At 43.7% G+C, this 21,456-nt stretch overlaps 1 protein-coding gene across 8 annotated transcripts in view; it reads left to right on the top strand.

Moving 5' to 3' along the window:
• zc3h18 (zinc finger CCCH-type containing 18) overlaps positions 1 to 21,456 on the top strand; it is a 119,720-nt gene that overhangs the window by 26,715 nt on the left and 71,549 nt on the right. For 6 of the 8 annotated variants that reach the window (XM_055648772.1, XM_055648774.1, XM_055648777.1 and 3 more), the window contains exons 6-10: positions 576 to 668; positions 1,150 to 1,301; positions 4,262 to 4,294; positions 11,409 to 11,520; positions 14,454 to 14,728. In XM_055648772.1, coding sequence (XP_055504747.1) covers positions 576 to 668; positions 1,150 to 1,301; positions 4,262 to 4,294; positions 11,409 to 11,520; positions 14,454 to 14,728 — 665 coding nt within the window. The remainder of the gene's footprint in view (positions 1 to 575; positions 669 to 1,149; positions 1,302 to 4,261; positions 4,295 to 11,408; positions 11,521 to 14,453; positions 14,729 to 21,456) is intronic. The other 2 variants (XM_055648778.1, XM_055648775.1) reach the window with 1 other exon arrangement.

Below are 21,456 nucleotides of genomic sequence, written 5' to 3'. Positions count from 1 at the left end.
TGATGCCCATAGCTATCTAAACTACATTTCTTCCCACGCTGCTTCCTGTAAAGACTCTATCCCCTACTCCCCATTCTTCCGTCTAGGCCGCATCTGCGCCCAGGATGAGGTTTTGCATACCTCAATCTGACCTTTCTGTCCTGGGCCTCCTCCACTGTCAGAGTGAGGCCCAGCGCAAATTGTTTCGCTTGGGTAGTTTATACCCCAGCGGCATGAACATTGTCTTCTCTAACTTCAAGTAGCCCCTGCTTTCCCTCTCTCTCCATCCCCTCCCCCTTCCCAGTTCCCCCACCAGTCTTACTGTCTCCGACTACATTTTATCTCTGTACCGCCCACTCCCCTGACATCAGTCTGAAGAAGGGTCTCGACCCAAAACGTCACCCATTCCTTCCCTTCAGAGATACTGCCTGACCTGCTGAGTTACTCCAGCATTTTGTGTTTTTGAGTGTAAGAATCTCAAACTAGGGGACATAGTTAAAAGATATGGGGACGGCCATTCAAAATTTAAGTTTTATGAGTTTCTTCTTGTAGACGATGGTGTTTGGTTTTTCAAAGGATTTTCTCTCCTGGTCTAGGGAGCTCCGGTCATTGAAGAATTGATGCCCCCTATTCCTTTGGAGCCTCCTGCAGAGAGTGCATGGGAGAGAGGACTGCGGCATGCAAAAGAGGTAAATAAATGATGTGCCCTAGATAATTCAAAGTAATTCATTATTCTCATCTCTCATGGCACTCCCTTGGTACTGTACTTCTGACAGTGTAGCACTCCTTCAGTACTGCTGTGAAGGGCTGCCCTTGATTTTGGGTTCTAGTCTGTGGCTTGACTTTTGAAGCCAAGGCAGAGTCTCGGGCAAGTGTGCATTAAATTGAACCACGCTGTTGTACATAGGGAAGTTGGTGTATGATAGCCTTATTACAAAAATAAGCCATTCTTTGTGGCAAATGCCTGCCATTGGCCTCAGCAATTGAAACTAACGTTTAAAATGTTGCGATCAAGGTAATGAACAAAGCATATGATGTTGTTCGTCAAATGTGCGGTGTCTCAAACCTCTGGATCAGGATGAAGAACAATAGGAAAAGAAGGAAAACTAAAAAACAAAACAAAGGACTGAGAACTTTGCTGAGCTTAGTTTCTAAACTATTTATTTTCAGATGTTGAAGAAAGCTACCATCAGAAAGGAACAGGAACCAGACTTTGAGGAGAAGCGATTCAACGTCACCATTGGAGATGATGATTTTGACAAAGAAAATGATTTTTATCGAGACTGGAATTATCGTGTTGCAAGAGACATCAGAGAGCCAGGGTGAGTATGAGTTGTCTCAATGGTCAGGAGAACACACCGCCACTTGCTAGTTTTAAATGTACCAACAAAAGGAGCTAGATTAACCTTCCACAGATGTTGGCTTAAATTGTTCCCTCTAGATCTTGATATTTCACATTTTTAACTGCATTATTTCATTGAAGGTCCTCTGGTCAATGTAACCTTGTATGTTAATGTATTTTGTGGCAGGATCAAGGTGTTATGCCATTCTTTATCAACTGTTCTGATACTTGTCAGGGAATTGAGGCCAAGGCAGGAATAAAATGATTGGCTGGAATTGACGTAGACAGTTGAAAGAAAATGTGTCTAATTTATTTCTCAAGTTTTTTGTGGTTGTAACTCGCAGAATAGGGTGAACCAGTTGACGTGTATTTAGACTTTTATAAGGTCATCAATAACGTACCCCGCAGATTATCCAACTGAATTGGAGTGCATGGTATTGGGGGAGATATACTGATATGAAGACACTAGGCAGTGCAGATGTTGGTTTAGAAATAACATTGGCATTGCTGGAGTAATTCAGCGGCAGGCAGCATCTTTGAAGGACGTGGACAGATGGTGTTTGGGGTCGGGATCCTTCACACTGATGGATGAGGGGGGAAGAAAGCTGGGAAAGAGGTGGGGTGGTACAAAGCCTGGTAAGTGATAGCTGGATAAAGTGAGGAGGGGGGCAGGGAGTTGATTGGCAGATGGATGGACAACAGCGGGAGATGAAAAAGATGTACTAATGTGAATTGTGGATTGGGTAATGGTCAAAACAGTGGGAATAAATGGGTCATTAGCAAAATGGAACCGCATGACCAGTGGAGTTCAGCAGCAATTACGCTTGGTTAATTACAATTAAGCTGCTCACAATCTATATATGTTTGCCATAGATGTGAAAGGGTCAGAGACAAGTTCAATGAATGAGGAAAGAAATGGCAAGTGGAACTTAATGTGGGAAAAGTGTGATGTCATCCAGAATGCTTGACATGATGTTTGACCATTTATTTAACAGTGAGAGATCGAAACATGTTGATGTTCAGTGAGACTTGTGAGCCCTTGTACTTAAAGTCAACGTGCTGGTGATGCAAGCAGTAACAAAGCTGAACAAAGGCTACCTTCAAGAGGATTGGAGCACAAGACTGAAGATGCTTTGCTTCAATCATATTGAGCCCTGTTGAGACTGTATTTGGAGTATTGTGTACGGTCTCATTATCTAAGGCAGGTTATCGTTAGGATTATTGATTTCTTAAACCGCAGATTTGTCATACGAATTCAGAAGAATAAAATGTGATCTTGTTGAAATCGACACGATTCTTAATGGGGCTTAACAGGGTGAATGCCAAGTGAAAAACAAAGTGCTGGAGGAACTCAGTGGGTCAGGCAGCATTTGGGACGGGAATATTTCGGGTCAGGGCCCTTCAGACAGAGTTAGGTTTTATTGGCAAGAGTAACTGCAGCTCACAGACCCAATTGAAGACATGATTACATACCTTAAAAACAGTAGGATAACTAGGGAGAGGGTAAAGCACTCAAAGACAAAGGATGGAATTTATGCCTGAGGAAGTGGGTGAGGTACTAAACCAGCACTTTGCAGAAGTGTTCACCAAAGAGAAGGACGTGGAGAACAGTGAGATCGGGGGAGGGGGGATGATACCGATATTTTAAATCATGTTGATGTCAAGAAGGATGTAATATTAAATTTCTTGATATGAAGTGATAAGTCCTCCTCCACCTGATGCACTCACTCCAGTTCAATCACACTCTCCTATTTCTTGCATCCTTTAAATCAAGGTGGGATTTGGGTCTCCTTTGGCTTTTAGTTCTATGACAACATTGTTGCAAGCAATTCTTAGTTATCTCGTGCTGCTGACAGCATCAGATGTTGCTGTTGGGATTTTGGATTTACTACTGTAAAGGCAATAACATTTTATCGACATTTCACTGCCTGAAATTCAAACGGGACCGATCAGAGAATAAGAGTCCAAAGCCCAAGTAAATTAGTTCCTCGTGGTTTGGATACAGCAGGGCTGGTGGATTGGTCAAAGTGGAACATCAATTATTGAAGAACAATAAAATTGTTCATCCTAAAGCTTTCTGCCAAGTGTAAGGCAGCTGCGTGGTAGAACATTATTTTGCCTGGATGAGAGCAACTGCAAAAACGGTCAAGGACAGTTCCATCCATTGCAAGGTAGCTCGTGATTGGTAACCTGTTCTATGCTGGACATGAGAAGTAGTGAAACTGGGCTCTTTCCTTTTTGCAAGTCCATTGATTTTACCCTGCTGCAAATGTAAGTGGGTGAAGGTTTGAGAACCGGATTGCATTTGACATTTGCCAACTTGCTCATATGTAGTGAACTGATTATCTGGCTAACTGCTTGTCCATGTACACGTGTGTGATTTTGACTCTGAGAACTGGCAGTAAACAATCCCCTGGTACATCCTGATGGCAGCATGCAATGATTCTATCTGCCCACCAAGATCCCTTTATATTCAGGTGTGTGTGGTACAGATCTCGCAAATAAATAAATGTTTCAGGATGAGTTTTTCTGGTGAGCATGCACTAAATAAATTTAAATAAAACTTGTCACGCGTTTGGTTTTGGGCTGACCTCTGTTTCTCCTGGAACTAATTGTGTTGGGAATAATTTGGCACAAATAGTAAAGCTGCCTCTGGCTTAGTGTGCTTCCCAAGGGAGCGCCCATTGAAGCAGCTGTGCTTTATTGGGGGATTGCTGCACTGTCTCCTTAGCATGGTTAGTTGTTGCTTCAATTTCTTTATCACAGACATAAGGTCTTCATGTAGAGAAATTAGACTTTGGCATTTGGTTGGAATTATTAAGGATTTCATTTTAAGAGCCAGCAAGGAAGTGACATTTGCTTCAACTCTACTGAACATTTCAAGTTTTTCCAAAAGCAAGCCAAATAAATCTTTCTTGCATTTTCCTCCAAATGCAACAGTGACTTGGAGTACAGAGAAGCAATCAACTATGGGTAAGGACAATATTCTGAATCATTCTTATGCGTTTATTCAAGTGCTGACCTAGATGTTATACTTCCTGACCTGGATATGTGCATGCCTGTGCCTGATTGCATTCCAGTTCTTGCTTCTGTGAAATAAAAGGAAAACAGACTAGAAAAAATGAGTCCTTGTGAGTCATTGTCTTTGAAGCAAAATTTAAAATGCTTCCAAATCTACTGTTTGTTGCTAAATCATCATGGTTACTGAGAAAATCTTCAGATTAAGATTCAAGAGAGTTTATTGTCACGTGTCCCAGATATGACAATGAAATTCTTGCTTTGCTTTCAGCACAACAGAATATTGCAGGCATAAATAATACAGAACAGATCAATGTGTCCATATATACACACACATAAATAAACATATAAAGTGCAGTAGGCAAATTAAGTTCAGATTTTGTTTTAGTTGAGTTTAATAGTCTGATGGCTGTGGGGAAGTTGCTATTCCTGAACCTGGTTGTTGCAGATTTCAGGCTCCTGTACCTTCTACCTGAAGGCAGCGGAGAGATAAGTGTGTGGCCAGGATGGTGTGGGTTCTTGATGATGCTGCCAGCCTTTTTGAGGCAGCGACTGTGGTAGATCCCTTCGATGGTAGGGAGGTAAGAGCCGATGATGGATTGGGCAGTGTTTACAACTTTTTGCAGTCTTTTCCGCTCCTGGGCGCACAAGTTGCCGAACCAAGCCACGATGCAACCGGTCAGCATGTTCTCTACTGTGTACCTGTAGATGTTCGAGAGAGTCCTCCTCGACATACCGACTCTCTGTAATCTTCTCAGGAAGTTGAGGTGCTGATGTGCTTTCATTATTGCATCAGTGTTCTGGGACCAGGAGAGATCTTCGGAAATATGCACGCCCAAGAATTTGAAGCTCTTGACCCTTTCCACCATCGACCCGTTGGTATAAACGGGACAGGGTTCCCATCCTACCCCTTCCAAAGTCCACAATCAGTTCCTTGGTTTTGCTGGTGTTGAGAGCCAGATTATTGTGCTGGCACCATTTAGTCAGTCGGTCGATCTCACTTCTATACACTGACTCGTCTCCATCAGTGATAAGTCCCACAACAATGGTGTCGTCGGCGAACTTGATGATGGAGTTTCCCGTATGACCGGCTACGCAATAATGAGTATAGAGTGAGTACATCAGGTGGCTGAGCACACAGCCTTGTGGTGCTCCCGTGCTGATTGTTATCGAGGCTGACACATTTCCACCAATGCGAACAGACTGTGGTCTGTGAACGAGGAAGTTGAGGATCCAGTTACAGAGGGATGCGCAGAGACCCAGTTCTGCGAGCTTGGTAACCAGCTTGGGAGAGATGATTGTATTAAATGCCGAACTGTAGTCAATGAATAACAGCCTGACATATGAGTTTTTGTTGTCCAAGTGGTCCATAGCCAGCATGGAGTGGAGAGCCAGCGAGATCGCATCCACCGTTGATCTGTTGTGGCGGTAAGGGAACTGCAGTGAGTCCAAGTTTTTGTCGAGGTATGAGTTGATTTGCACCTTGATTAGCCTCTCAAAGCACTTCATCACCACAGACGTTAGTGCCACTGGTCGATAGTCATTGAGGCACGTCACCTTGCTCTTCTTGGGCACCGGTATTATTGATGCCCTTTTAAAGCAGGTGGGAACCTCAGACCTCAGAAGTGAGAGGTTGAAAATGTCCGTAAAAAGTCCAGCCAGTTTGTCCGCACAGATTTTTAGAACACGACCGGGTATACCATCAGATCCAGGTTAAGTTGCACAAAATGTCCAGGTGGTGGGTAAAGCTGTTGACCAGCATGAGTTGGAGAACTTGTGGTTGTCTTTCTGGAGTTATTGTTTAAAAGTAGAGGTTTAATTATTCTGTTCAAATTGCAAAATTGAGAAAAGAGAGATAGATTTTTTGGCTATCAGTTTCATTGTGAAGGAAACAAGTTTAAATATACAAGTTCCACATGTTGCTGTAATTCCAGTAGATAGCATCCCTAATTTTTGATCTTTTCACCACGGTGCCTCAGTGTAACTTTGAGTTAATGCTACATTTCTGAGCTGTGCATTCAAAACTAGTTATTTTGAATTTTGCTCAGATCCATGGATATTGCTTGGTTTGATAAGCAGCATTTGTGCCCCAGGTGCCAGATATTAACAAGATAGTGTCTGACTACATCCAGTTTAGTTTTGTTTATTATTGTCACATGTACCAAAGTACATGTGAAAAGACTATATCCCCACCCAAGTCGCAACAGCTTCACATTCTCACCTATCAAATGGCTAACAATTTCCTTCATGGTTGTTACTTTTTTGCACATCTTTCATTCATTTGTTTTATATCTCTCTGCATCACAGTCTATCTTTTGTTTCCCTTTCCCCTGACTAGTCTGAAGAAGGGTCTCGGCCCGAAACGTCACCCATTCCTTCTCTCCAGAGATGCTGCCAGTCCCGCTGAGTTACTCCAGCATTTTGTATCTATCTTAATTCCAATCAAGCTGTACGCAGTGTACAGATACAGGATAAAAGGAATCTATTGAATTAAAGATTTAAAAGTGTGGAGCGATTGTAATGAATGACGGCAGATCCACTTCTGGGACGAGCACCCAAAGAGTCGTCTGGCTTTGTCGCCACCTTCAAATCCACTTCAACTATTGAATACAAACAACATGCCTTCTGCTAGTGCTCACACTGATTCCTGAAAACCTGTCCATTATGTACGAGACATGTTAAAATTGTGAAGGAACACACTGCACATGCATAGATAGATGCAGTCGTCGTCATTGAAGACAAAGCAACCCGTTTGATTGACCTTTCCTCCATGGACTTGCTTGTACACCAATGGCCATTGCTCCACTGGCCATCAGTCACAAAAAGCATTGCATAACATGCTAAAGCTTCAGGGTAGCAGGCATATGGCAACAAAAACAGAAAATACTGGAAAATTTCAGCAGGTCAGGGAGAACCGTTCCGATGAAGGGTTGTAATCCTGAAACTTTGACTCTTTCTCTTTCCACTGTGTCTGACCTGACTTTTTCACCATTTTTGTTTTATTTCAGATTTCCAGCATCTGCAGTTGTTAAAAAAAAAAAACAATTCAGGCATATGGCAAGAAAGCCAATTTGGTCACATTCATGTTAGTTCAAAATAAGAGCTCACAATATTAACCCACATTCCTCAACTCGGTCAGTGGCTAGGTAGGTCTAGCTCTTAGAATTTGCATTCAATCATTGTCCAAAAGTGTTGAGGGTTTCTACCAAAATCAACCTTTCAGGTCGTATGGTTCAGAACCCAACTACCCTCTGAGACACCTTCCTTACTGAACTGTGCTGCTTTGTATGATTGTTGACAGACCCCTTGAACATATCTCATCAATTTCTTGGACTTCTACTTTCACTTCTCTTGGTTAGAGTGTTCCTTGTCCTTTCCATGCCTCATTCTTTGTGATTTCTGCCAGCTTTAATACAATTCCACCACCGGGATACTCACACCCCTTCCCATTTTGCATTTCAAAAATACTTTGTTTCGTGACTTCGTAGTTCTATCCTTTGTCCTTAATCTTTCCTCTTTACCGCAACAAGGTAGGTTAGATCAGGGATACATCCTCAGCTTATGTAAGGTGTGTTCAAGAATCTAATAACAGTAGAGAAAAAACTCTTCCTGAATCTGGTGGTACATGTTTTCAAGCTTTTATATATTCTGTCCGATGGAAGAGGGAGAAGAGAGAATGACCAGGGTGTGAGTGGCTCTTATGTTGGCTGCTTACCCAAGGCAGCATGTAATGTAGTTGTTTGATTGGGGTGGAGTGAGGCTGGTTTGTGTGATGTACTGAACTGTGTCCACAACTCTGCAATTTCTTGCGGTCTTGAGCAGAGTAGTTGCCAAACCGAACAGTGGTGCATCACAGTAGAATGCTTTCGGTGGTGCATTTGTAGAAATTGGTAATAGTTAATTGAAATGGTGAATTTCCTTAGTTAACCTTTTTCCTAATTTCGCTTGATTTCATTCATACACTTTTTATACCAGGTTTTTTTTTGCCGTATTAAGTTCTGCATTTTACGCATCTTTTCCCTTTTTGCCTATCTCGCCCTCCATCATGTCATCTGGGATGTTCTGAACATCATTTAAAATATATTTGGACAGGTACACGGTTAAGAAAGGTTTAGAGGGATATTAGCTAAATACAGGCAAATGGGACTATCTTAGATGGGTATCTTGGCAAGGATGAGTTGGGCCGAACGGCTTGTTTCCTTGCCATTTGAGTTATTCTAGAGTTGGAAATCCAACCTTTTCTGTGGAAACCTTTTAATCCAAAATCCTTGAATGCCCCCCTATTGCTCTGAGATGGGCTTACCATCAAGTAATAGTTTTCAGTCCATTTTACTCAATCACTTAATCTAATTTAAAAAAAAGGGAGGGCCTCAATTTAGAACTTGCAAGTCACATACCGTTTCAACATTGTTATTGGCCAAAATTCTGCAACTGTAACCCAAAACCCATGTACATGCCTTCTTTGCCCCTGGCCCAGTTAAAGAAGATACTACACTAACAACTTAAATTGGTTAGAAATGGACACTTAGTACGGACCTTGGCGCTCATCTCACCATGTCATGAATGAATTAAAAAAAATGCCAGAAGCTTGATGCTCGAAGCAAATCTAATCCACTGACCAACCAGTAAGCAATTATCTTCTTCAGGTAGCGTGTTGATAAATAAATGGGCCAGCATTACTCAAACTGTCCGCTGGCCTCGTACTCGAGTTCCGATGGAGTTACTTTTTTACAAGAGCTAACACGAGCATTGGTTGGACAGATCTACCAGATTCTTCCAACTCTTCTGCCCTGTTACTTTCCTCACAAATGCTGTATTATTTTGCCATCACTCCTCGCCACTTCAACCGAAACTACACATGCCTTGCACAGGCATGCTGCTGATATCACTGGTGGAGAATGTGTTGCGACAGGGGCCCTGGCAAGGCTGCTTTATTTTGTGTTGAATGCTTTAGTAAATAAATTTATCTTTATCACATTGCCATGTGATAAAGACTTTTGTGAACTATTGCCTTGGATTCCCACATGGGGAAAGCTACCAAATTCCTCTGTGCTCACTCCAGCAGCACTGAAATCTCAGATTCAGATTCAGATTCAGATTCAATGTAATTGTCATTGTCAGTGTACAGTACAGAGACAACGAAATGCATTTAGCATCTCCCTTGAAGAGCGACATAGCAAACGAATTGAATTAAAAAAAATAATAAGTGTCGGGGGGGGGGGGGGGGGGGGGGGGGGGGGTTGGTGATTGGCAGTCACCGAGGTACGTTGTTGAGTAGAGTGACAGCCGCCTCAGGTTCTCAGCCTAAATTGAGCATGGAAGTTGGGAGGACATGTTGCAGTTATACAAGATGTTGATGAGGCCACATTTAGAGTATTGTGTTCTGTTCTTATTGGAAAGATGTTGTCAAATTCAGGGCCGGCCTTAAGACGATTGGACCGATTGCTCCCAATTGGGCCCTGTGCCTAAGGGGGGCCCCCGCGCCAGAGTAATCTACTCTCGGCTCAGGTAGATCTACCCCGGGTGGAGGGGGGGAGAGAGGGGTGGAGGGGAAAGAAAGGGATAGACGGGGAGGGGGGGTGGGCGGGGGAATGGGGAAGGGGGAGGTGGCAGTGCTCCCGCCACTCCAGTCGCCGAGCTTCACGCACACAACCCCGGCTCCACCCCTATCTCTCCCCGGGAAGACGCGGTGAACAATACAGGGAGGGCCAGGCCGGGGGTTGGAGCAACTCTTACAAACCTCGGCCTCACTCACGCCCGTCCTCCCGGACCCCAGCATCCACTCCTGCCGCCGGCCCTCTCCCTCCCTTCTCTCCTCCCCTTCTCTCCTCCCCTTCTATCCTCCCCTTTCCCTCCCTTCTCTCCCTCCCTTCTCTCCTTCCCTCCCGCCTTCCTCTCTCTCTTCCCCCTTCTCTCCTTCCCTCCCTGCCATTCTTTCCTTCCTCTCTGTCTTTTCCCTTCTCTCCTTTCCTCCCTCCCTTTTCTCCTTCCCTCCCTCCCTTCTTTCTCTCATTCCCTCACTCTTTTCTCTTCTTACTCTCTTCTCTCCTTCCCTCCCACACACACATCACGCACAGACAACTAAACACACACATCACGCACAGACAACTAACACACACACACACACACACACACACACACACACACACACACACACACACACACACACACACACACACACACACACACACACACACACACACACACACACCCACACACCCCCCCCACACACACACACACACCCCACACACACACACCCCCACACCCCCCCCTACCTACCCCCACACACCCCCCCCCCTTACCAGCACCTCCTAAAGCTGGCCCTGGTCAAACTGCAACGGGTGCAGAGAAGATTTACAAGGATGTTGCCATACTTTAGGCCCTGAGCTCTGGGGAGAGGTTGAGCAGGCTGAGACTTTATTCCTTGGAGTGTAGGAGGATGAGGGGTGGTCTTATCGCGTATATCTTGAGAGGAATAGATAAGGTCAATGCACTGGGTAATTTTACCCAGAGTAGGGGAATCAAGAACCAGAGGACACGGGTTTAAAATAAGGGGAGAAAGATTTAATAGGAATCTGAGGGGCAACTGTGGAATGTGCTGCCGGCAGAGGTAGTTTTGAGGTAGGTACAATGGCAACATTTAAAAAACATTTGGACAGGTACATGGTTAGGATAACTTTAGAGGGACATGGGCCTAACGCAGGCAGGTGGGACTAGTACAGATGGGGCATGTTGGTCGACGTGGGCAAATTGGGCCGGTGGGTCTTTTTCCGTGCTGCATGATTCTAAGATGACCAGTTTGGATTCCCATTCTTGATCATCATTTGATGGGAAAATGTTTGTGAGCCGTTATTGAGGGAGGATCTAAATGATGCCCAGCATGTGCTGGTATTGTTAATCTAATCGTGCACAGATGAATGGTGGAAGACTGACATAATCACAGAGCATCCGAAGTTGCCATTGAGGGAAATACTTTAATATATTCCAGCATACTGTAAGATCTCCTTTGTTGTGCATTGTAGAATGGAAGCTGCAGCTTGATAATTTGTTTTTCTGTCTTGGCCCTTAGACCTGATCCTTATATAACTCCATACTACGAGCATGAAGCTGAGCGATACTGGCGTGGTGGACAGTATGAGAACTTCCGGGTGCAATGGACTGAGGCAGACTTTCACTATAGGGTAAGCAATTTGAGAAATTACGTCATTGAATGTATTACAGCTTGAGCTATTTCCTGCTCTTACGTTCACAATCGCAACGAAAATTTCAAAATAACTGACAGTGAAATCTTGCTGAAGTGAACAGATGAGATGAGGGCAGAACAACGTGTTGGAGTTAGTGGGGAAACCTACGAAGTGATAGGTGGCTGCAGGTGAGGGGGCGGGGTTTGTTTGACAGATGGGTGTTCAAAAGCTAGAGATGAAAAGGAGACAAAAGGATGCCAGCTTTTTAAACTTATCCATTAATGTAAGTTACGTGAGTAACACAGCAAAAAGATAACTTTACACTTCTGAATGAGATTATGTGAATTAACGCTTGTAATGTAGATTGCAAGTCAAGTCAAGTTTATTCGTCACATACACATATGAGATGTGCAGTGAAATGAAAAGTGGCAATGCTCGCGGACTTTGTGCAAAAAGACAAACAAACAGCCAAACAAACCATAAACACAATCATAAACACACATATTCTTTTACATATTAAATATTGGAAGGAAAAACGGAGAAGGGGGCCACAAGAGGGCTTATGGAGAATAGGGCCACAAGACTTTATCTCACTCTAACCACCCTAGAAGTGCGATGCACAGCACTTGAGAAAACTTTCTCATAACTGCAACTGTAAACGGAGGATTATTCTTCAGAGTGAAAGTGAAATTCATGCCCTTCTTTCCTTGCCTTAACTAAACTTGGACTCAATAATGAGGCTGGGGCTGTTTGTGACAAGTGTAAACATTCTCTCCATCACAACATGGAATTCATGGGTGCTTTAGTTAACTCCAACAGCCTAAAGATCCATTGACAGGTTAATTAAGTTCGCTCAAATAATCATAGGGGAGTAAATGAGCATGGATGGATTCTCCAGTTATTATGCCATGGAGACATACAGCATGAAACCAGGCCATTCGGCCCAACTTGCCCATGACAACCAAGTTGCCCCATCTACACTGGTCCCACCTGCCTGCGTTTGGCCTACTATGTTGTTATAGTACATGCCTTAACTAACTCCTCTTGTTCCATATACCCATCATCCTCTGTGTGATTAAAGCTACCCTTCGGGTTCCTATTAAATCTCTTCATAAACCTATATCTTCTGGTTCTTGACTGAGTAAAAGATTGCATTCACCATATCTATTTCCCTTCAAGATATACACTATTAGATCAACCTTCAGCCTCCTACGCTCCAAGGAATAGCCCTAACCTGCCCAGCCTTCCCTACAGCTCAGACCCTCAAGTTTAGCTTTGCCTTCATCAACCTTTTTGGTTACTTCATCAAAAAATTCAAATCAGATTCGTAAGCACAATCTCCCATGTACAAAACCACGCTGACTATCTCTAATCAGCCCCTACCACTGATGCTAGGCTCGTTGATCTATAATTTCTAGGCTTTTCCTTACAGCCCTTCCTAAATAGAGGCACAACATGAGCCACCCTCCAGTCTTCCGGAACGTCACCCAGGTCCAATAATGAGTGATGTCTTTGGGAAAAGCAAATGAGAAGTATTAAGACCTCGACTACATCCTCTGACTTCTCGCACAGATTGTCATTCACTCTTTCAATGGTCACTTTAAATGTTTTGGGTTTTCCCTTAATTTTCAGTGAATTTGGTATTTTCTCAGGAGTGGACGACTCACCTGCCCCTCCCTATTGTGCAACATTAATGGCACTCTCGTGCTCCATTGTCGCATATCATCTAGAAATGGAAAATATGACAATTTTTGACAAATCAGTCATCTGTGCATGACTGATGTGAAATGAAACAATCTACCATTTCATCAGCTTTTTCTACCCCACCCTCTCAGAAGGCTGTCTCTTTTCTTAGAGTTCCAGTTCAAGTTCACATTTATTGCCACATGCACCAATTAAGGTACAGTGGAATTTGATTTACCATGCAGCCACACAATCAAAAGGAACACAATACTCAATAAAGTACAACATGAACATCCACCACAGTAGAATCAACATTCTTCACTGTGGTGGAAGGCAATAACTTTCAGTCAGTCAGTCCTCCTCCTTTGTTCATCCATGGTCGGGGCCATGAACCCTCCACAGTCTCCGCTAGGGACAGCTCGATGTACCGGCCCTCTCATCGGAATGCTCGAAGCTCCGAACTCGGGACGGACGGACACTCCGCGCCTTGGAGGTCCCGAATCGGCTGCTTCCTACCGGAGGCCGTGGCTTCATGGTTATAGACTGCAGGCCGGCGGTCGGAGCTCTTTTCCGGTGATCCCCGGCAAGGGATCCCAGTCTCCGCGTTGGAAAGTCCACGCCATGCCCACGGCTAGAAGCTCCGCAGACCGCGGCTTCAGGATGTTGTAGCCCGCGGGGCCAGCGGTAAGAGCTCTTCTTCTGGCGATCCCCGGCAAGGGATCACCCAGCTCCACGATGGAAAGTCCGCGCTGAGCCCGCTGCTGAAGCTCTGGGCCAAACTCCGGGAGAGGCTGCACCAATCCAAGCTGTTGGGTCGCAAGGGAGGGCGAAAATGCGACTAGGACAAATGTCGCATTCCACCGAGGTAAGTGACTAAAAAACAGATTCCCCCTTCCCCGCCCCATCCCCCACACTAAAAAACAAAAATCGAAAGGGCGAACAGCTGCTGGCAAGACTGCAGGCTTGTGGCACCACCCGTCATAGAGGCATGTCCTTTAACTCTTTCCAAATCATTAAGTTCAATTGTGGCCCTGTTGATGAGTACCTACATTGTACATCATTAGTTGGGCCGAACAAAAATAATCTGGCTTGCAACAGAGATTAACATTTAACATTGAATTTGTAGCTGCCTCTCCACCTTCACTGGGTCACTTGCTTTGCCAGTTACTGGTCCAGTTTGGAGTACAAGAGTTTTAATGCTGCTTTGAAGGTTGACAGTGAAGAGTTTCTTTTCCTTTCTGTGCTAGGAAAGGGAGAGGGAACGGGAGAGAGAAAGGGAACGAGAAAGAGAGCGAGACAGACATCGAGAGCAGCGCGAGAGGGAAAGGGAAAGAGAAAGAGAACGCGGAAACAGGATACGAGAGCGAGAGAGGGACAGAGAGCGTGAACGTGACAAAGAACGGCAACGAAGAAAAGAGGAATGGGAACGAGAACGAGCCAAGCGCGAAGAGAAAGAGAAAGTACAGAAAGACCGAGAACGAGAGAAAGAGAAACCAAAGCAGAGATCCCCACCTCCTGTAAGGTAAGCACCTTCCTTGTGAAGTTTCTCAACTGACTCCAAGTAGCCTTCTTTTGTCAATTTGTTTACACACGTGTTCATCGGTAATACCAGTGGTGCACATGTATTCCCCTTCATCCAGCAACATTTCTATTTCATGGTTTACGTATTCATGTTGGTGTTTGCCCTATTTATGCAGTGCCTACAAAACCTATATACTAGTTCAGAGGGAATGCTGTCATTATCAACAGCTGCACCTCAGAGATATTTACTATTTAAATCTAAGATACACGAGTAACAACTATATACAATAGTTCTACTGTTTTACCATAAATACAGGTCTTACTTGGCCTTCTTGAAAGCTCATTGTACAAATAAGTATGATACAGTACGTTGTACCAAACTGTGTGGACTGGAACAGTGTAACTGTCTAGTTGGACCACTGCAGTGGGCTTTAGAGCCTATACTCATCCCCCACATGCACATTCCCCTTGCAGACAATTGGACTGTGGTTCCAGCTTGAGCGGCCATCTATTGAAATGGGCTTGGGTGTAGAGCCCGTGACTGAGATGTGTCACTTTAGCATCAGAGCGAGTGAGTGCTTTCCCAGCCCACTAGCACACTAGCACACCACATGCACATGTTCTCAATGGTTCAAGTCTGCAGTTTATCTTGCTTGCATTAACTGAGCAATTAAGCCCAGATGTTAGTAAACCCAAATCTCTAGTTTGACTGCTGTGGACAGTTATTTTCAACTGCTTTATATATTTTGCATTCAAAGGGTCACATCTTGTACATTGATTACACAATAGTAATTCCTGAGTTACGATACTGTATAATTTTAGTGAAATAAAATGACGGTATGCAATGAATTGACAACGAGGATTGTGTGCAGGCAGATAAGAGTTGGTCTGGGCCCATTTTGGTTGGGCCATGGTTGGTCCTATTTTGTCACTTTAAAGTAACCAGACTACTGTGTAGATCCATTATTTGTTAGTCATTGTCTTCCCATTGTGACATGCTTGTATTATGTAGGCAAGCCACTGTCAATTGATTATAGAATACTTGAAAACTACCATTCACACCGCATCCTGCTTGTTTCATCTCAGTGGTCTCTGGTTCTGTGCCATACTGTGTCAAAGCCTCAATACCTTAGAGATGTTGTTCCATTCTCCATCCGTCCCACTCTGATAATGTACCCACAGAGAATAAATTCTTGCAATAAAAGAGAAGATCAAGGGGAGTATCCATCATTCATGAATGACTATAAAAGCTCAAAACATATAATTACACAGTTGGCAGATGAGAAGGTGGGATAATTATATATTTTTTAAAACAAAAAGAATAAATTAGGAAAAATAAGAATGAAATCCACAAACGGGATGGGGGTAAGGGGGCAAGGGTACAGAAAACATTAACAAGGATGTTGCCAGGACTAATGAGTTTGAGTTATAAAGAGAGACTGGATAGGGTGGGACTTTTTTCTTGAGTGAAGGAGGCTGAGGAATGACCTTAGGGAGCTGTATAAAAGTCATGAGGTGCATCGATAAGGTAGTGGGGCGCATTCTTTCTTCCCAGGGTAGGGGAGTTTAAAACTAGAGATCATAGATTTAAGGTGATGGGAAAGATTTAAAGGGGCCAACTGTTTCAAACAGGTGGGCGGTGGGTATAAAGATTGAGCTGTCATAAGAAGTGGAAGAGGTGGATAAAATTACAGCATTTTCTAAAAACACGTGGACAGGTATAGGAGTTTCGAGAGAGAGAATTTAGAGACATACCACATGGAAACGGGCCCTTCGGCTTACCACGACCAAACCCATATACTAGTTCTGCATTATCCCACTTTTACATCCTGTACACTAGAGGCAATTTTACAGAAGCCAATTAATCTACAAACCTACATGTCTTTGGATGTGGGAGGACTGGAGAAATCCACACGGTTACAGCAAGAACATACAAACTCCACATAAATATCATCCAAGGTCAGGATTGAATCCAGGTCTGGCGCTGTGAGGTAGCAGCTGTACCACTGTGCCACCTTTCAACATGGATAGGATATGGCCCAAGCACAAGTGGGACTAGTGCAGTTAGGCACCTTGGTCGGTGTGGACGACGTGGGCCAAAGGGTCTGTTTTCATGCTGTATGATTCTGAGATAAACTTGGCTAGAAATATACAAGGACACATTCCATTGATGTTTGAACTATTCATGTCATGTGTACTGAGATACTGTGCAAAGCTTTGTCTGTGTGCTATCCAGTCAAATCATACTGCACCTGAGTGCAATCAAGCCACTCACAACTATAATGGGTAGTGCAAACAGAAACATACTAAAATGCAGAATATAATACAGTGCAGAATATAGTCATGTAGAAGTGAACCTTGAGAATTAATTCAACTACCATTGTCTTGTTTTCCATAAGGTAATTTGCTTCTTTCTTTACTATAGAGGATATAAGAAATAGATTGAAATCTGTGGTGTAGATGTTATAACTGCCACTTCATATCACCACTGACCCCTGTTCAATCCCAACTTCCAACATGTGGAATTTACACATTCTCCCTGTGACCATAGAAGTTCTGATTTCTTACTTCACAAAAACATATGGGTTAAAAGGTTACTTGGCCACTGTACATTGTCTCGAGTATGTCAATAAGTGGTAGAATCTGGGGGGAGTGGAAGAGAATGTGATGAATATAAAAACAGGAATTAATACAGGATTTGTGTAAATGGGTGGTTAATGTGGACTTGATGGGCCAAAGGGAGTGATTCTCTCTAACTCTGTCTATTAAGAAGAGACGGATAAACCTGGAAAATTTCACACTGTGATATTGAGCAAATAGTTGGATCTGCCCACTAACAAGTCCAGCGACCTCAAGGGCTGAACCCCTCAAAGTAGCAGCCACCTGCTTTAATATTCCAAAATTTCCTAGATTCAGGGAAAGTTCTATTACATTGGAAAAGAGCAATAGAAATATGTTTGTTCAAGAAGGGGAATGTAAATGGGAAAGTACAGGCCAATTAGCTTTCTCTATCCCAGAGAAAAGTTAGAAGTTAATATTAGAGATATTATACCAAAACACTTCAAACAATTAGAGGAAAAGGAAATTGTTTGACTAATTTATGGCCATTTATGAAAACATGCAACAGATGGCTTGTCACTTTTCACCATGATAGTCAAGGCTGCATCCACTCCCATATTTCTTTGTCCTGTCTTATCCATCCCTCCCCAACCCTCTGCAGTTTATTTTCTATTTGCCAGTTCTGACAAAGGTCTTTGACCAGGTCCTTGACCTGAAACATGAGCTTTTGATAGCACTACCTTTAACATGGCATTCAGATTGCATCGGTGGAGTAACACAAGAGGTACAGTATAAGGAAGAACTGCAGATGCTGGTTTAAATCGAAGGTAGACACAAAATGCTGGAATAACTCAGCCAGACAGGCAGCATCTCTGGAGAGAAGGAATGGGTGATGTTTCGGATCCTTCTTCAAACATCTGAAGAAGGGTCTCGACCTGAAACGTCACCCATTCCTTCTCTCCAGAGATGCTGCCTGTCCCGTCTATCTTTGTACACAAGAGGTAAACGTACTTGATCTCATCCTCAGTCTGCTTGTGGCAAATACATTATGACCCTGATAACATTAGTAGATGTGAACTCAACATCGTCCTTGGAAAGCAAAGTCCCAGGCTCTATTGTATAGTTTGGCATACTCAAATCATGATCATGAGAATATAAACGGCAGATTGAAACAGTACATTCTTGAGGCATTCTGTTGCATCAGCAATGATCACGATCACCACCACAATTTCAAACCCCATTGCTCAGGATATCCCACACTCTTCCATTGCCAGGTGTCAACGTTTGCCCAATGATGAGTGCAGAATGGTAGCCCGAGAACAACACTAAACATACCTAAATTCTATGCAATGCCAGCTGTTGAAGCTGCAGCTTGGGCCAAGCTGCATATTGCACAGCAGCAAACAATATCCAATAGACACGGCTTAAGCATTCGCACAATCTAAGTATTAGATCAAAGTTTCCTCCCAACATTCACTCCGTTTCATGTAAAGAATGACTGAGAGCACTGGATACAGTAAACTCAAAGGACCCATCAGCAATTGCTGCAGTACTGAAGGCCTGGGCCCTGGAACGTGATCTGCCTCAAGCCAAGCAGTGCAGTTTCCGTGCAGTTGTAACAGACCATCTGACCATTAATGTGGAAATTGCCAAATATCCTTTGCAAAAGGCATGGGAAATTCAATCTGACCGAGTACTTACCAGTCACTACACTTAGTCATGTGTGGTAGCTTAAGATGGGTTTTGTCGGGGCACCAAGTATAGACTTGATCCAAATATGGAGGTGTGTCTGGCATTGACATCAAGTGAGATATCAAAGAGTCCCAGTAAAACTAAAGTCAGCAAGCATCGTTCCAGAGGTCAAGGCAGTGATGTCGTATGGAGCACAGTGGGCTTTGTGAAACACAAATGGGTGTCATTGAACAGGATGTGGATAATTATTGAGGCTGTCATCAACTCCTAATGCAGCTATAATTATCACCAATGATTTGTCCTGGTCCAACCACCATAACACTAGAGCCAAGAAAGTGCACCAAAGCCTCTACTTTCCTGAGAAGGCTAATGAAGTTTGGCATGTCTCCAGTGCCTCTTGCCAATTTCTACAGATGCATTGTACAAAGCGTCCAATGGGGGTGCTTCACAGCTTGCACAGCATGCTGGTAATGACCAAAAGGATATAAAAGCTTGAAAACGTATATCAACAGATTCAAGAACAGCTTCTCAGCTGTTAAACAAACTGTACAATATCTATATTACTAAAAGTCTGATCTTGACCACTTCCTGTTCTGTGTATTGATTTTAGAAAAACTCTGCCACTTACGGCTGTGATTTTTGGCCATTTTACTCAGTCCCCCTCCGCTGCGCAGGACAAGAGGATTTTTCCCATCGATGAAAAATAAGAGCATGTTTAAAAAAGGTTGAGATTCTCTCTCCTGAAGGCCACGCCCCTTCCGGAGGGACTATAAAATCCGGAGGTGTTGAGTGCCTCAGTCAGTCTGATGGCGGAGCGAGAGGGTCACGCCTCTCAGTCTGATGGCAGAGCGAGAGGGTCAAGTCTCTCAGTCTGAGCTGTGAATAACACTGAACACATGTCTACTAAACTGTGAGTGGTTTTACTGACCTGTCAGTGCCCTTAATGTGGTTTGAAAATATAGTTTGGAAATGCTAAAGCTGCATTGGTTTGGAAATGATAAAGCAGTGTTGCCTTTGGTTTGAAAATGCTGAAGCTGTGTTGCCATTGGTTTGGAAATGCTAAAGCTGTGTTGCCTAATTAAAATTGCCGTGCCTAATAAAAGTTGCCTTGCCTAATTAAAGTTGCCTTGCCAAATTGAAAAGTTGGTTTGAGAATGCCTTGCCTAATTGAAAGGTTGATTTGAGAATGCCTTGCCTAATTGAAAAGTTGGTTTGAGAATGCTAAAGTTGCCTTGCTTATTTGAAAAGTTGGGTTGAGTCCCGCTGTGTCTATCTTTGATGTAAACCAGCATCTACTGTTCCTCCCTGCACAATAGTGTTACAGCCACAGAGAAAGTACAGATTAAAAAATGAAAGAGCTGCAACAAAATAGATGGGAAGAAAGGAAATTCATATGTACTCAACTTTAGCAAGGTTTTTGTCAATGTCCCATATGGTTAGCTAGTCTGGAAGGTTATAATGCATGGAATTCAATGCAACCTTGCAAATTGGTTTCAAACTTGTCTTGTGGGGGGTTGAGAATGGGAGAAGGTAGAGAGAGGGGGAGAAGGGGATGTGAGGGGAGGGGGTAGTGGATAAGGGGAAGAAGAGTGGAGCGGGGAGAAGGGAGGAAGATGAGGGAAGGGAAGAAGTGGGGGGAGGGGAGAAGGCTAGGGGGGAGTGGAGAAGGAGGGATGGAGTGGGAGGGGGGAAGAGGGGAGTTCAGTCTACGCTCACTGACTCCATCCCTGTGAAAAGTTATAGAGATGGTGATCGGATCTGGAAGCGGACCAATACATCTATCTATCTATCTATCTATCAATATATAAAACTCTTGTGCCATCCGACCGGCTGCCGTCCGGCTGCCTTTCTGCCTTTTAATTCGTTTCCATCGTGTGATGTCACAATGCCCAATGCTCGCAGATGTCCAATCACAATGGCCAATACTCGCAGATGTCCAATCGGAATGGATCCATTTACATGGACGGCTGTCGATTGCCTTTCTTCCTTTGATCCCCTGCAACTCCGAAACCAGACGCAGAATCGCCGACATCGTTTCCATTTCGGTAGAGATTTCACTTTTCTTTCTAAGTATCCGCTCCTCATTACATTTCATCGTGTTTAAGTACACGTTTTTAATCAAATCCCCCCCCCCCCTCCCCCCCAATATTTCAAAAATAAACTGGCTTCTCACCCATAGAAGCAGCACCAGCCCCAGCCCCTGGTGAACGTTCCATCGTGTGATGTCACAATGCCCAATGTTCACATATGTCCAATCGGAATGGATTCATTTACAAATGCCTTTGCAGGAGCACAAGCACTTGGTGAACGTTCCATCGTGTGATGTCACAATGTCCAATGCTCAAAGGCATTGTTGCCATAGAGGGAGTACAGAGAAGGTTCACCAGACTGATTCCTGGGATGTCAGGACTTTCATATGAAGAAAGACTGGATAGACTCGCCTTGTACTCGCTAGATTTTAGAAGATTGAGGGGTATC

This window comes from Leucoraja erinacea, chromosome 17 (genome assembly GCF_028641065.1).
Source record: "Leucoraja erinacea ecotype New England chromosome 17, Leri_hhj_1, whole genome shotgun sequence".
Taxonomy (NCBI): domain Eukaryota; kingdom Metazoa; phylum Chordata; class Chondrichthyes; order Rajiformes; family Rajidae; genus Leucoraja; species Leucoraja erinaceus.
Note: the sequence above shows the minus strand (reverse complement) of the source record. Positions and strands in the feature narration are given on the sequence as shown.